The sequence below is a fragment of the Salmo salar genome, chromosome 10 (assembly GCF_965601325.2).
Source record: "Salmo salar chromosome 10, fSalSal1, whole genome shotgun sequence".
Classification (NCBI taxonomy): domain Eukaryota; kingdom Metazoa; phylum Chordata; class Actinopteri; order Salmoniformes; family Salmonidae; genus Salmo; species Salmo salar.
Window position 1 is genome coordinate 17557170 of NC_138300.1, and position 16545 is coordinate 17573714.

The 16545-nt window shown below is 42.6% G+C and overlaps 1 protein-coding gene across 3 annotated transcripts in view; it reads left to right on the forward strand.

Annotated features, from left to right (window-relative positions):
* LOC106613633 (3',5'-cyclic-AMP phosphodiesterase 4C) overlaps nucleotides 1–16545 on the forward strand; it is a 166299-nt gene that overhangs the window by 75115 nt on the left and 74639 nt on the right. The window contains exon 1 of one of the 3 annotated variants that reach the window (XM_045687402.2): nucleotides 12081–13127. The exons of the other annotated variants lie outside the window; for them this stretch is intronic. Coding sequence (XP_045543358.1) covers nucleotides 13042–13127 — 86 coding nt within the window. The 5' untranslated portion in view covers nucleotides 12081–13041. Of the gene's footprint in view, nucleotides 1–12080; nucleotides 13128–16545 lie in introns of those variants that run through there. 3 annotated transcript variants of the gene reach the window in all.

The window sequence follows — 16545 nt, forward strand, 5'->3', positions numbered from 1 at the left end:
CAACATTCACAAGGCCGCAAAACCAGACGGATTACCAGGACGTTTACTCCGAGCATGCGCTGACCAACTTGCAAGTGTCTTCACTGACATTTTCAACCTCTCCCTGTCTGAGTCTCTAATACCAACATGTTTCAAGCAGACCACCATAGTCTCTGTGCCCAAGAACACGTAAGGGATTCTGCCTAGGTGACTACCGACCCGTAGCACTCACGTCTGTAGCCATGAAGTGCTTTGAAAGGCTGGTCATGGCTCACATCAACACCATCATCCCAGAAATCCTAGACCCACTCTAATTTGCATACCGCCCCAACAGATCCACAGATGATGCAATCTCTATTGCACTCCATACTGCCCTTTCCCATCTGGACAAAAGGAACACCTATATGAGAATGCTATTCATTGACTACAGCTCAGCGTTCAACACCATAGTGCCCTCAAAGCTCATCAATAAGCTAAGGACCCAGGGGCTAAATACCTCCCTCTGCAACTAGATCCTGGACTTCCTGACGGGCCGCCCCCAGGTGGTAAGGGTAGGTAACAACACATCTGCCACGCTGATCCTCAACACAGGGGCCCTTCAGGGGTGCATGCTCAGTCCCCTCCTGTACTCCCTGTTCACTCATGACTGAACGGCCAGGCAGGTCTCCAACACCATCATTAAATTTGCCGATGAGACAACAGTGGTAGGCCTGATCACCAACAATAACGAGACAACCTATAGGGAGGAGGTCATAGACCTGGTGGTGTGGTGCAAGGACAACAGCCTCTCTCTCAACATGATCAAGTCAAAGGAGATGATTGTGGACTACAGGAAAAAGAGGACCGAGCACGCCCCCATTCTCATCGATGGGGCTGCAGTGGAGCAGGTTGAGAGATTCAAGTTTCTTGCCGTCCTCATCACCAACAAATTAACGTGGTCCAAGCACACCAAGACAGTCGTGAAGAGGGCACGACAAAACCTATTCCCCAACAGGAGACTGAAAAGATTTGGCTTGGGTCCTCAGATCCTCATAAGGTTCTACAGCTGCGCCATCGAGAGCATCCTGACTGGTTGCATCACTGCCTGGTATGGGAACTGCTCGGCCTCCGACCACAAGGCACTACAGGGGGTAGTGCAAACGGCCCAGTACATCACTGGGGCCAAGCTTCCTTGCATCCAGGACCTCTGTACCAGGCGGTGTCAGAGGAAGGCCCTAAAAATTGTCAAAGACTCCAGCGACCCTAGTTATAGACTGTTGTCTCTGCTACCGCATGGCAAGCGGTACCGGATCGCCAAATCTAGGTTCAAGAGGCTTCTAAACAGCTTTTACCCCCCAAGCCTTAAGATTCCTGAACATCTAGTCAAATGGCTACCAAGACTATTTGCAGTGGCCCCCCCTCACTCCCTCTTTACACCACTGCTACTCTCTGTTGTCATCTATGCATAGTCACTTTAATAACTCTACCTACATGTACATACTACCTCAACTAACCGGTTCCCCCGCACATTGACTCTGTATCGGTACCCCTCTGTATATACTCTCGCTGTGGTTATTTTACTGCTGCTCTTTTATTACTTGTTACTTTTATCTCTTACTCTTATCCATATTTTTTTAACTGCATTGTTGGTTAGGGGCTCGTATGTAAGCATTTCACTGTAAGGTACCTGTTGTATTCGGCGATTGTGACTAATAACATTTGATTTGATTTGATTATATGCTTAATTTAGAGTTATTTATGTAACTTTAGTTGTGATACAAACATTGGGCTATGTATTTTGATTTTTAATACATTCTAAGGCATGTTTGCGGAGGTTGTACACTTCATCAGTCTCTCATTCACAATTTGACAAGCACTTGATAATGCCTCGAATTTCCCAGCGGCATCCCCTTTGTGTGGCCATAATGCCCCCTAAAAAAAATCCATGCCTTTTGCGTCCAGTGGGCTGAATATAAGAATAAAAATTCTCTTCTCCCGGCTGGGCGCTCTGAAGCACCTCTCACTCACATGGCTCTCCGTCACGTGATCAGGTCTTTCTCACAGGCTACAAGCGCAGACTCCCGAGTGGGCTCCCGAGTGGTACTGCATCTCAGTTCTCAGCGTCTTTAACCAATTCTGAGGTGCATATTGTTGGAAGAACTATCCACATTTACTTTTCGTCAGCCAACAAGATGAGTAGGCCTAACGAACAGCAAAAGCACTAGCCTACTATCCCCCATAGTACAAAGTTGACCTATTCTGTGCGAGAAATAAATATTCCAAACATAGATTTAAGCAATGATCCTGACGCAACAGATGAGAACGTTCTGCTTAAAATGTTGATACACTATTAGGCTATTTCTTCACATTGTAAGCGCAGCAATGCGCCCACGGCAGTAGGCTATAAGCGCGAATGTTCCATTAGCAGGAAAACAGCATTCTCAAAAGTGACCACAAATGCGATTATGCATGTAATGCTTTTGTTACAAAGGTGCATTTTTATGGTGAAAATGATCTTCCCCGAACATGAAACGCACACGATGCATATGTCTGCCAGTTAGGCTCTACACCCGTTCTAAAGAAGATTAATGTGTTTAATTTTAAGAAGTTATTTGGCCACTTTAGTTGTGATACAAACGTTGGGCTATATGTTTAGATTTTTAATACATTCTAAGACTGCATGATGCGACTCTAATGAGGATTTGAAAAAAGTCGCATGAAAGGCATGAGCTCTGCTTTGTTTTTTGCCCAGGCTGTACCCACTTCATCAGTCCCCCATTCACAATTTCACAAGCACTTGATAATGCCTCGAATTTCCCAGCAGCAAATATTTCATTCACAAATGATAGGCTAATATTGTCACCCATCAGACTATTCCTGATTTAATCTTGTCTTTACATATACTAAATAATATATGTGTGAAATGTGTTGATTTTAAATGGACCATTATCATGCACCTGTCTCAAAAAAGGAGCAGGGGAAAAATACATCTATGCACTTAAATAGCGAATGGAGGACACTATTCCCGTGGTTAAATGTCATGCCATCCTGTTGTAAAGAGAAGCAATGTGCTTAATATTAGGAAAGTTGAGAAATTAATATAGTAGGCCTAGCAATAAAAAGCTGATGGGATCCCTCTCTTTTTATTAGCAGCCATCACTCTGTTTTCTCATGCAATTGCATAGCCTAAAGAAATGTTGCACAACATGAGCTCATGGGCTCTCATGAAGTGTTTGATTAGATTTTCGATTACATTTGCATTGATGTCAGAGTGATTAGAGGGACAGTAGAGTGCTGAGTACCAGGCAGTTAGCACATTTGGTAATCTATTAATGACCATCAGCAGCATCAGAGCTTGGAGAAGCCTAGTTACCGTGACTAAGAGGTCACGTGGAATTTGACTGCCATCATGACTCGTGACGTCCAGTGTGGCGGTAATACGGTCACCGTAACAGCCCTACGCCTACAACTATACCCTGTTCAAAGGCACTTAAATCTCACACGTACACAATCCATGTCTCAATTGTCTCAAAGCTTAAAAATCTTTCTTTAACTCCGCCCCTTCATCAACACTAATTTAAGTGGATTTAACAAGTGACATCAATAAGGGGTCATAGCTTTCACCTGGATACACTTGGTCATTCTGGGGGTGCTTGGCCTATCCACAGGGGTACTCGAGAAGACTGATGATACCATAGGCTTAATGATAAAATGCACATGAGGTGGTATTTCAGGGTTACTCCGGGCAGAGCAAAATTCAGTTGATGGTAGAGTAACCAAAAAAGGTTGGGAACCACTGGTCTATGTCATGGAAAGAGCAGGTGGTGTTAATGTTTTGTGTTCTCAGTGTATATAGTGTTGCAGAGAAAATTGCCTAGCCCTTGTGCAGCTGGTTTCCAGAGACCTTGTGTGGGGTAGATGAGGAATGGGTCACTGGCCATCCACTGGGTCAAAAGAAGACACAAGATGGTGTATTTTTTTCCATCATCCACCAACCCCATGGGAGAAGGCAGAATCTCCATTTGAGACAGAAGCTTATGATCACTTGTGCTCCTCTACAAACTTTATCTCCCTCTCTAATTTTTTATGGTCGGAAGAGGCCCCCTCTCATGTAACTTTGCCTTGCTAACTGAGCATAATGAAGAACCAAACAGGCCTTGTCAGCTAAGACTTGTTCGTGAGCCTCATCACAGCAGCTCAGGCATGTGTTTGTTGAGGGAGAGTGAAAATGTGGCTCTGACTGGTTAATGTTTACAGACCGATTGACTGAGAAAGGAAATTATTTTAAAGTACTTCAACTAGTGTACAATTTTTATGATTTATGGACAAACTACAGCAACATATTTTGTGTTTTATTCAATAAGTTAGATGACCCGAGAATTTTATCCTGATTCATTTCAATAATGAGAATTTGGGGTGAAATGTGCAAGATTCAGGCATTTGAGAGTTTCAAGTTCCTTAGTGTCCACATAACCAATAAACTATCATGGTCCAAACACACCAAGACATTCGTGAAGAGGGCACGACAACACCTTTCCCCCTCAGGAGACTGAAAAGATTTGGCATTGGTCCCTAGATCCTCAAAAAGTTCTACAGCTGCACCATCGAGAGCATCCTGACCGGTTGCATCACCGCCTGGTATGGCAACTGCTCGGCATCTGACCGTAAGGCTCTACAGAGGGTAGTGCATACGGCCCAGTACATCACTGGGGTCAGGCTTGAATTATTATTATATTATTTTTAATTTCACCTTCATTGTGAATAAGAATTTGTTCTTAACTGACTTGCCTAGCTAAATAAAGGTTCAATAAAAAAATAAAAATAAAATTAAGATGCCAGATAGTTACCCCTTTCAATTCCCTATGTGATGCCAAGGAAGTCAATTGAGGAGCTAATAGGTAATGTAATAGGGCTTTGTTTTGGAGCCGTCACACTGCTAGCGCTTGTTGTTCCCGCATCATGTAGTTGTCATGGGGTCTGCTCACTAACGCAGCCTCCTGGCCTAGTCTGAAGGTAACTCCTGAGTCAAAATCATGGGTTAATGTCTCTTGTGTCGGCATCTCAATGAAGCCTTTTGTTCGCCTGTGTGGCAGACAAGCCTCTCGTCTTCTGCCTTAGGTGTTCAGTACTGTTCAGTAGGCCAGCCATAGGTCAGCACTGTGCTATGTGTCTGATGTACCGATGCCTTATCTACTTACCATCCTGGCAAAACAAAAGCAGAGACATCTCTTCACATTTTAATCGGTTTCTGTTATTGGTCTACTTTGATGCTACCCGTGATTTCTCTGTGATGTCAGCACAGGTGGAATGCCACTGGACAAATCATACTAACTCTACAAGAGCTATAGAGATAAAAGTAGCTCAGGAAGAACTTCATAGTTCACAAGAGCTATGGATGGCCACAGTGATCCAAAACAAGATTTCCCAAAACAATTAGCAGTCTTGTCTGGCTTTTGGTGGCGTCAAAGATGAATTTTTGATGGCCAGGGTCATAACCTGCAGGGGAAACTTAATGAAGCAAATAACACGAGCCAAACCCTCTAAAACCTCTCTTTACACAACATGCTACACCAATTCCCCTCAACTGATTATTTTTCCTGTACAAATGGATTTTAGTTCTTGAGTTTCTTTTAAAGTGATTCATGAACTGTCTACTTTTTTGGCATTTAATGAATGTATGTTTTCACAATCACTGTTGGCAAATACTTTTTTTGTGCAGTATGTATCATAGATTTCAGTTGAATTTCAGAATTTAGAGTCACCTACGAACGTTCACATCTGTATTTGGGAGGTTTCTCCCATTCTTCTCTGCAGATCCTCTCAAACTCTGTCAGGTTGGATGGGTAGTGTTGCTGCACAGCTATTTGCAGGTATTTTTAAGAGATGTTCGATTGGGTTCAAGTCCGGGCTCTCACTGGGCCACTCAAGGACATCCAGAGACTTGTTCTGAAGCCACTCCTGCATTGTATTGGCTGTGTGCTTAGGGTCGTTGTGCTGTTGGAAGGTGAACCTTCGCCCCAGTCTGAGGTGCTGAGCGCTCTGGAGCAGGTTTTCATCAACGATCTCTCTGTACTTTGCTCCAGTCATCTTTGCCTCGATCCTGACTAGTCTCCCAATCCTTGCCGCTGAAACACATCAGCATTATGCTGCTACCACTATGCTTCACCGAAGGGATGGTGCCAGGTTTCCTCCAGATGTGATGTTTGGCATTCAGGTCAAAGAGTTCAATCTTGTTTTCATCAGACCAGAGAATCTTGTTTTTCATAGTCTGAGAGTCTTTAGGTGCTTTTGGGCAAACTCCAAGTGGCCTGTCATGTGCCTTTTACTGAGGAGTGCCTTCCGTCTGACCACTCTACGATAAAGGCCTGATTGGTGGAGTGCTGCAGAGATGGTTGTCCTTCTGGAAGGTTCTCCCATCTCCACAGAAGAACTCTAGAGCTCTGTCAGAGTCACCATCGAGTTCTTGGTCACCTCCCTGACCAAGCCCCTTCTCCCCCGATTGCTCAGTTTGGCCGGGCAGCCAGCTCTAGGAAGAGTCTTGGTGTTTCCAACTTCTTCCATTTAAGAATGATGGAGGCCACTGTGTTCTTGGGGACCTTAAATGCTACTGACATTTTTTGGTACTTTTCCCCTGATTTGTGCCTCAAGACAATCCTGTCTCTGAGCTCTACGGACATGGTTTGGTTTTTGACATGCACTGTCAACTGTTTTTGACATGCACTGTCAACTGTGTGACCTTTTTATAGACAGTTGTGTGCCTTTCCAAATCATGTCCAATCAATTGAATTTACCACAGGTGGTATTCCAATCAAGTTGTAGAAACATCTCAAGAATGATCAATTGAAACAGGATGCACCTGAGCTCAAATTTGAGTATCATAGCAAAGTGTCTGAATACTTATGTAAATAAAGTATTTCTGTTTTTTATTTTTAATACATTTGCTAAAATAAAATAAAAATCAGCTTTCGCTTTGTCGTTATGGGGTATTGTGCTTAGATTGCTGAGATTTTTTTTTCTTAATCCATTTTAGAATAAGGCTGTAACGTAACAACATTTGGAAAAAGTCAAGGGGTCTGAATACTTTCCGAATGCACTGTAAATGCAACAATTTCAAAGATTTTGCTGAGTTACAATTCATATAAGTTCATATAAGGAAATCAGTCAATTGAAATAAATAAATTAGGCCCTAATCTATGGAGTTCACATAACTGGGCAGGGACACAGCCATGATGATGCCGCAGGTGAAGAAGCCGGATGTGGAGGTCCTGGGCTGGCGTGGTTACACGTAGTCTGCGGTCGTGAGGCAGGTTGGACGTACTGTCAAATTCTCTAAAACGACGTTGGTGGCGGCTTATGGTAGAGAAATTAACATTCAATTCTCTAGCAACAGCTCTGGTGGACATTCTCGCAGTCAGCATGCCAATTGCACCCTCCCTCAAAACTTCAGACATCTGTGACATTGTGTTGTGTGACAAAACTGCACATTTTAGAGTGGCCTTTTATTGTCCCCAGCACAAGGTGCACCTGTGTAATGATAATGCTGTTTAATCAGCTTCTTGATATGCCACACCTGGATAAAGGATAAAATGCTCACTAACAGGGATGTAAAGAATAAATAAAATAATGTTCTTGTGCATATGGAACATTTCTGAGATCTTTTATTTCAGCTCATGAAACATGGGACCAACACTTTACATGTTGCGTTTATATTTTTGTTCAGTGTATATATGAACTTGAGACAGTGTCCGAGATGGCCGAACGTTGTTTTCAACATAATCTACTCACGTTCGCATACGCCGTTTCATGGCGGTTGGCATATGCTTTACAGATCTGAGAACGGTAGTGCACCAGCACTCAGTGCGCACTGGAAGCAGCAACAACGTCATCACGTCATCCAGAAACATGACAGACAGTGGATTGATATAAATGTTAATATATTCGGCTGTGAGTGATGATGAAGAAAAGAATTGTCCTCGAGACAATTACTTGAAAAATTCAATGGATATTTTCGGCACAAAGGTGGTAACGAAAGTCTCTTTTTAGGATTTTTTAAATTGGACTTCTCTATGGGGCCGTCTATGGGAATTGTCCTTTTGGGCTCGACTTCAGCTAAACTGCTGTACCGAACGTGTCCTCTGAGCACAGTGGAAAGCGTGATTCCAGAGCGGAACCCTGGTCCTCTGGCTTTTTAGCATGAAATTGTTAAAAGCAGCGGCCAATGTAAAATGGAATGATCTGTGCTTCTTTGCCCATTATGATTCACAGATGGGCCAGGATTAATTAACACCGGAGTTTAGGTTGATTACACAGAGGGGTGTACTGGGCCATCATCACAGATGAGAAACATCATGCAGTTTCCTCACTTGCTCTTCTCTTTATCTACTTTGGAACCTATTCGTTCCAACCAAGTAAAAACAGTGTTCTCCAAAAACATCCTCCAAAACAATGTTTACCTTGGAAACTTGGATAGTAGTTTGAATTGTTTTAGGGTTTAATGTATTACTCTTTTGACAATGCTGACAATCCCTAGTTTGTGTATTAGAGAGAGTAGCCTTTTGTGCAGGTCTTCAAGCCACAAGGTTAGGAAAAATTACAACATTTGTGCATCAGGAAACTTGGCATTAAGCAGATGATGAGACACGCAAGAAAGCTAGCGGCTGGTATCAATTAACTCGTTTTAACGTCACAGAAGATAGATTAAACCTCTGGCAGTGCATGGAGTGTGTACTGTAAGGCCTTGCAGAAGATAAACACAAGGGGGAACCGTCATAAGGTATGTGTTGGCAGCCGAGAGCTTTCAGCGATTGCCTTTCAAGAGAAAATGCTTCAGATAAGCTGCATTTGTCTAGAGCTCTTTAGATTCTCTTTCTGTTCCGGTCAGACATTCACCAGACAGTGTTTACGTAATAGGGCTGATTAATGCTGCAGTTATGATGGCAGCCTTTGTATCTAACATATTTTTCATACAGAACAGAATTCTTCTATGCCATTTTATATGTGACTTAAATCTGTGTAATGATGACTTCTTAATTCCTGCAGAAGAGGCTCGTTACTACTCTGTAGGCCTACACCTTTTCTACTTGGTTGTCGCACCCAGATTTGGCCATCTGTGAACAGTTTTACAGATGTTGCTCATATTCATTCTTTTTGCTATTACACTCACAGCGACCAAACTCTACACACACCTTGCACTTGCTGTGACAGGCACTCATGTCCCTGCCAGGCCTAACAAGAGGACAGAACACGCACTCACACACTTTTTGGGAGGCAGGCACATGCTCTTACATATACAGATGTACAATATAGTATTTGAAACCAGGTCTGTGTCTAGCCCCATGCCACGTCCATAGTTCCATCTGGTCTCCTGGTTTAATATCTGGCCTCCCATGTTCTCTTTGACAGCGGCTCCAACCTACAGACTTCCCCATCCTCTTCTCCTCTCTCTCCCCCTCTGACTGTTTCCCCGCTGTAGCCGATTAACAGATCGAATAGCATGTTTGGTGTGTTTCATGCTTTAATGAGGCTGTCTGACGGGGGCCTGAGGGCCTAAGGGGTCTGTTCTGCCCTGTTCTGACCCAGGGCCATGCAGGGGAGGGGACACACTCTGACACACTCCAGGGCTCAATCCCAATACCCCCCGCTTAGCCCTCCCCTTTTGTTTTCGAGTGTCTCTCGTGGGGGTAGGCACTCAAAAACGGAGCAACTAGTGATAGGGAGAGCTAAATTAGGCCTAGGGAATGGGACATCACCACATCACACGAGCCTTGTGTTTTTCACAATGCCTGTACTGGCAACAGTCCTTATATTTCAATGTTTCCCCTAGTTTCATTTAGCAGCGACGGGCAGCGCTGGGGGAGGATACATTTTCGGGATGGTAAAATGTTTTCAGTGTAAACATATAAACAACTCAAACCAGATATAAAGTATGTAGAAAAGATAATGGCGCTGTATATTGTTTTAAAAAGATCTTTGAGAACTAACAAGCACCAAAATAAAAACTAGACAGTCGGTGAGAATTCAAAATTCAAAAAATGCCTTATGTAACAAATAAGCACCATATGAGCAACAAATGAGAACATCAGAACAACAATGTACCCAGCCTTTGGCTGTGGTTCAATGTGGAGTAGTACTGAAGCAGGACTTTCATTCCGTAGCAGTTTGAAATGTAACAGTCACATTTCCTTCACTCAGTCATTACCAGTGGAAGCGTTGTAGCTAGAACAATTAAACCCCTCTGTTCTAAACTAATATTTATACCAAACGGTTTAGGGTCCATGCACAGATCGGCTACATAGCTACACATCCATAGCATACAGGTATTTTAATCCTCAGCTATACAATAAGCATAAAATAGTTAGCTACTGCTACGTTACCTGCATTGGCAAATATCTTCAATCTCTAACGTTACGTTACTACTTATAAAGAACAATGACAAGTGATTGACTTGGAAATATTTTTTCATGAACAACAAGGCAAGCTTACAAAATTGTACATTCAATTTGCAGCAAATACATTAGCTAACCCTGGTTTGCTCAGGGGCTGGGACGGGACAGCGGTATTGGGATTGATCCCAGGACACCCCTTTGGCCACTCCTGATAATGGTCACAAGTGTAAAATTATAATTTTAGAATTTAGCTGTCACACTGGCCTGTATTGTATTCTTCCTGCCCAGATACAGCTGATACGAATGAGCTCGATAATGAACGATGGTTAATCATCTCTGCCCAATAATAGTTAAAATAATAGTTACTTGGATATCTGTTTATTTACCATGGAGCGTGTACAACATACTGTAAACATTGCAGCAGGGTTGGATATTACTGTAGCTTATTTCCAAAAAGAAAACATCCTGAACGACTAGAGATGGTCTTGCAGGGACATATAGTGTAGGCAGGCCAATTCAAATGAAACCAAACATTCCTTGCTGAACATTTTAACAACACAGCTCATTTTTTATTTTTTTTTAACCTTTATTTAACTAGGCAAGTCAGTTAAAAACAAATTCTTATTTTCAATGACGGCCTAGGAACAGTGGGTTAACTGCCTTGTTCAGGGGCAGAACGACAGATTTGTTCCTTGTCCTCTCAGGGATTCGATCTTGCAACCTTTCGGTTACTAGTCCAACACTGCCGCCCCATTAGAGGTGAGATCTCACTCCTTATCCCCCAGTCACCTGCACATAGGTAAAGGAGACTGTCGTTAGATAAAAGTTCCAGATCTAACACGTTTATTTAACACGGTTAGGTGTGTGGTGTCTTGGAAAGCGGTGAGGTGAGGGAGCAGGTTGTGTTGTAGCTGACAGAGGTTGTGCATAGTACAATCAAGGGTTGATGATTATTACTGTGCTGTTTTAATGAGTACCTGCAGGTGGTGTGATTATGAGTTTTCCTGAGATTGCCTGTTCTATGAAACATGGAGAGCTACTGGGTCTGCAGGCTTTTATTCCAGCCATGGCATGTCTGTGGCACAGTGCAAAAAAGTCTGTCTCAATTACAGTGTCATCTACAGTACATAAAATGTGTTATGTACTGATATTGGTGGACTCACTTTGAGCAAGAGTGACATTGCATACTGTGTGTTGTGGGTAGCAGTTTCCTGGAGTCTCTCAACTGCAGTGCTTGAAAACATTTTTGTAATGTACATTTTTGTAATTTATCCGACACACTTATTCAGAGCGACTTACAGTAGCAATAAGGGTTAAATGCCTTGCTCAAGGGCACAGCAACAGATGTTTCACCTAATCGGCTCGTGATTCGAAACCATTCACCTTTTGATTACCGTTCCAACGCTTTAACTGCTAGGCTAACTGCCGTCCAGTGATGTTTTTATCTCTGTTTTTATCACTGACTGCAGACTGCGTATACTTTTCCTGTGTGCATGTTTCTATGCGTGTTTCTGTGCGCAGGTTTGTGAGTGTGCTGTGCTGTGCTAGACCCTAGACCCCAGGAACTACATCTGAGTGCCCCCTTGCTACCCCTTATTCGTGGAAGCTAACAATACACAATGTCATTATTTAGCTTTAGGGGGAACGAAGGGCGTGCCACATTGGGAGGCATGTCGATCCCACGTGTCGGCCTGTGCTAGGTTAGGGCTGCCAGTCACCAGAGAGACCCAGTAGCAGAAGAAACCCACAGACAAGTCCAGACGTACAAAGCTAGTCTATGGCAACTAGATCAGAATGCATCAGAAAACCTTTAAACTGTTATTTTTTTCTATTCAGTATAAAATAATTATCCATGCACTTGGGAATATGGTAGGTATGAGAGTTATATCTTTCTAACTTGACCATTTGCTTCTGGCATACTTATCTGAAGTCTTCAGTTCTCCTTTCCTCGGAAGATGCCAACGCTTACTCAATTTCATCAAGTTCCTCCTTAACTGAAGGCTTGTGTTTGCAGGCTGTTTCACTTTTACTGTAGATATTCAAAAAATATCTCTAAACAGTTGTGGGGACTTGGATGGGCCCTGGGTGCAGCCCCCACAGCCAGAACCTCTGGGGACAGCGCAAGCTCTCCCACACTGCGGAGAGAGGTCAACGCTTGCTCTGCCCTCCGCGCTCAAACCTCATTCCCTTCTCCCTCACATTGGTTACTGTATCACTCAGGATTTCCCCTTTCTGTAGAGACAGACAGAGAGGCTGAGAAAGACACTGTGAGAAACTTTGTGTTTAAGAACCGGTCTCTGAATTTTGGACGACAGAAGAGATGGAATCCTAATACAGCAATTCAAGAAAGCTATCTGGAGCACTGAATACCACTGGTCTTGTTGAGACCTGCGTAGCCTACAGCACTTGGGACTCCTACATTTTCAGCCTCTCCCCTTCTCCTGATCTACAGTTACCCCAGTATCCCCAGCATACCTGCGATCGGGGGACACCCACCTACCCACCCACCGCTCCCCAAGTCTCCCCAGGCAGTAGCAGCATGTGGCGGGTACAGCCCCGGCAGGAGAGCCCTTCGGAGAGGATGAGCTCCACCTGAGCTCCAGCTCGTCTCCCAGCTGTTGTTGTGGGTGTGTAGCCTCTTTTTCTTTGTTAGCCCAGCAAGTCATAGACTTATAGCAGCCAAAAGCTTTGACCCACAATGAACAAAGATCACCGATTCCCCAGGAAGGGGAGCCAGTTCAGCTATGGCCCCAACAGCCACGGTCGAAGACACTCCTGCTTAGGGTATGTATGCAGAACTAGATCTTGTGTGGGGTTTGTGAGTATCTTGACTGTTTTATTCAGTCTTTGTTTTTTATTTCAAGTGTTGTATCCTTCTGGTTCATGTACAACGCAGTGGCTGTACAGTAACATGATGTCAGAACTCTGACTCTGCCCTTCACAGAGCTGTATGTGTTTTGATTGATAGCCGATCTGAACTTGAGGGCCGCACAAGACAAGAAGTTGCCACCATTTCTCCCGCTAATTGGGCAACTTTTGCAAATGTTTTGTCTGAGTGAGAGAAATACTGTAAATTAAAGCTGCAGTATGTAACTTTTTGGGTGGCCTGACCAAATTCACATAGGAATGTGTGTTGTAGATCTGTCATTCTCATTGAAAGCAAGTCTAAGAAGTGGTAGATCAGTTCTATGTGTGCTCATTCAATGCTTCCCATTCTTGTGTTTGGTTTTTGCGTCTTTTACTTTTGGGATTGTACAGTACACCAGCTGAAAATACAATATTTTTGGTTATGGAAAATATATTTCACAGCGGTTTAGATGGTACAGTGATTCTCTACACTATACTCGCTTGTTTTGTCACATAAACTGAAATTAGGCCAACTTTTACAATTTTTGCAACCATGAAATGGTGGAGTGAATTCCGCATAGTGCATCTTTAAGAGGACTCTATATATTTTGAAAGATGAGATGTTGAGGATTATCATAAATAGCGCTTTGATGTCCTACAAGCAGTCCAAATGTGCAGTTTTCCATGTCATATACAGTGTCAACGTTTATGATCACAATGTTCAATGTTCAGCTACAAGATTACATGGCGTCATACCCTGGGTTGTTCTGAATGTTTGTCTATTGTCTATTCTAATTTGCCACGACACGCACCTGAATGCACTCATGACTCCTTTCTATGCGTACCACAATAATGATCTCTTTCCCTGAATTGCATTGTGAAAGCCTACCACTGTAATATTGTATTTGATAACAGGCTTTCAAATGATACCCACCTGACCCAGGTTGCAATTTATAATGGAAGTTTTGAATTATGTAAACAACAACAGTAATTGTGTAACGGCGAAGAAGCAGGGCCGTGTTCAAAAGAAAACAACTACAAGTGTGCTTGCTCTAGTTCCCCAATGGCACAGCTAGGAGAGCTCAGAAAAGCACCTTATAGTTGAAGACTCTTCTTTGAGTGATAAAAGTGCATTGAAATGACTTAGGAACTGTGTACACTTTGGAGAGGTGTGTGGCCAATTGGAGACAGCAGTTAGTTCTCACTCCAACTGTAATTTCTTTGTCTTATGTTGTACCTAACCCACATTTTCCAGAGATATTCTTATCATGTTTCTAAATGTATCCAGAGAATTTTAGAGTTTGTTATTAACAAATGCAGTAAAAAATACAGTGAATGTAAAATGCACATATCAGTAGATTGAGTCTTTCCCATAATCTCCAAACTGTTCCCTTCTAATTGTTACCATGGTTATGCATATACTTTTCATATTTCTTCTGTAAGAAAAAATTGAATTTAGACCTATCAATATAGGTCAATTCCCATGAGTATAAAGGGTTAAGACTGTCGCCAAGTGACTTCCTGTTTTTTTGTGGTTAACTGGAGCAACACTGTAGAATTTGTTGTAATGTGTTCAGCTTGAGAAATGACTGGTTTTGTGTTGTCGCAGTGTATGTTTCAATACACAAATGTGTTGGGTGTTTCGGTGTCACGGTGTGTACCAGCTCTGCTGTGTGGACTGGATATCAGATGTGTCTGTGAATGCATGGTGTATGTCACGTTTATGTTTAAATGTCTGGGCATAAGTGTTTGTATAATTGTGTAACCGACGATTATGTCATGAAAATAAAATAAGCATACATTTTTTAGTTAAAAAAAATATTGTGTGGAGCGAACAGCTGACTGAAGATGGGACAACCGGGCATTGAATCAGTTTCCGCGGTAACTATGGACTCTTTACAAAGTAAAGTTCCAACAGCTGGGCCTAAAATAGTATATAAAGATTTTGCTGTGACTCTTATGTGGATGATGTTAAAACATATTTGCTGGTCTAATGTGATTAATGAGGAGCATCCAGACGCTGCACTTGATGAATTTATGAAATTGCTTCTTCCAATTATTGATGAACATGCACCTGTTAAGAAACTGACTGTTAAGGCTCCATGGATTGATGAGGAATTGAAATACTATATAGTTGAAAGAGATGGGGCAAAAGGAGTGGCTAATAAGTACATCTGACTGGCTTACTTACTGCAAATTGAGAGATGTGACTAAACTCAACAAAAAGAAGAAACTTTATTATTGTAACGGGCGTCGTAAGGATTGGACCAAGGTGCAGCGGGAACGTGTATACTCGTCTCCTTTATTAAATCAAAAAAAGGAAAAACTAACAAATCACATACAAAACAACGAACGCCACTAAACAGTCCTGTCAGGTGCACAGACAAAACAGGAGACAACTACCCACAAATCCCATTACAAAAACACCCCTATACATAGGACATTCAATCAGAGGCAACGAGGAACAGCTGCCTCCAATTGAAGGTCAATCCAATGAACTAAACATAGTGTATTTCTATGTTCAGTCTAGTCTAACATAGAACATAGCCCAACAAACCCCAGAATACTAAACAAACACCCCCTGCCACGTCCTGACCAAACTATAATAACAAATAACCCCTTTACTGGTCAGGACATGACAATTATGAAGCCAAGATCAATGATATAAAGAATGATGGAAAAAAACTTGAGTACTTTAAATGAAATTATGGGCAGAAAGACAAATTCAACTCCATCTTTCATCGAAATGCCCACGACAAACAGTGAGCAATTATATTCATGCATAAAAAACTAATAATGAAAGAAAAGCAGTGCAAGTGTCACGTTGATATGAAGAGATTCGGGAGACAGGTGCAGGAATGCGTAATAGTTTTTTTAATTAAGCCCAATTTACGGCGTGCCGTGTAAAGGCACAGGGACGAAGACCAAACAAATGCGTAACAAAACACAGGGTAGAAACCCAAAACAAAAGAGCGAGGAGTACCTTGAATAAATAACACACGCGCACAATGATTAACACACGGGACGATCCCGTAATCATCTGCGCAATCCACAAGGGCACGAAAGCCCAAAACACACAGCATGTCACAACCTGACCTGAGAGAGACGGTTTGTTTCTCTATGTGGTTAGGTCAGGGTGTGGGGTGGGCATTCTATGGTGTCTATTTCTTTGTTTTGAGCCGAGTATGGTTCCTAATCAGAGGCAGCTGTCTATCGTTGTCTCTGATTAGGAATCCTACTTAGGCAGCCTTTCCCCACCTGTAGTTGTGGGATCTTAATTTTGTACTGCTTGTTAAGCCTACAAGACATTACGGTCGTATTCATTTTGTTTGTAGTGTTCTGATTTAAAATAAAT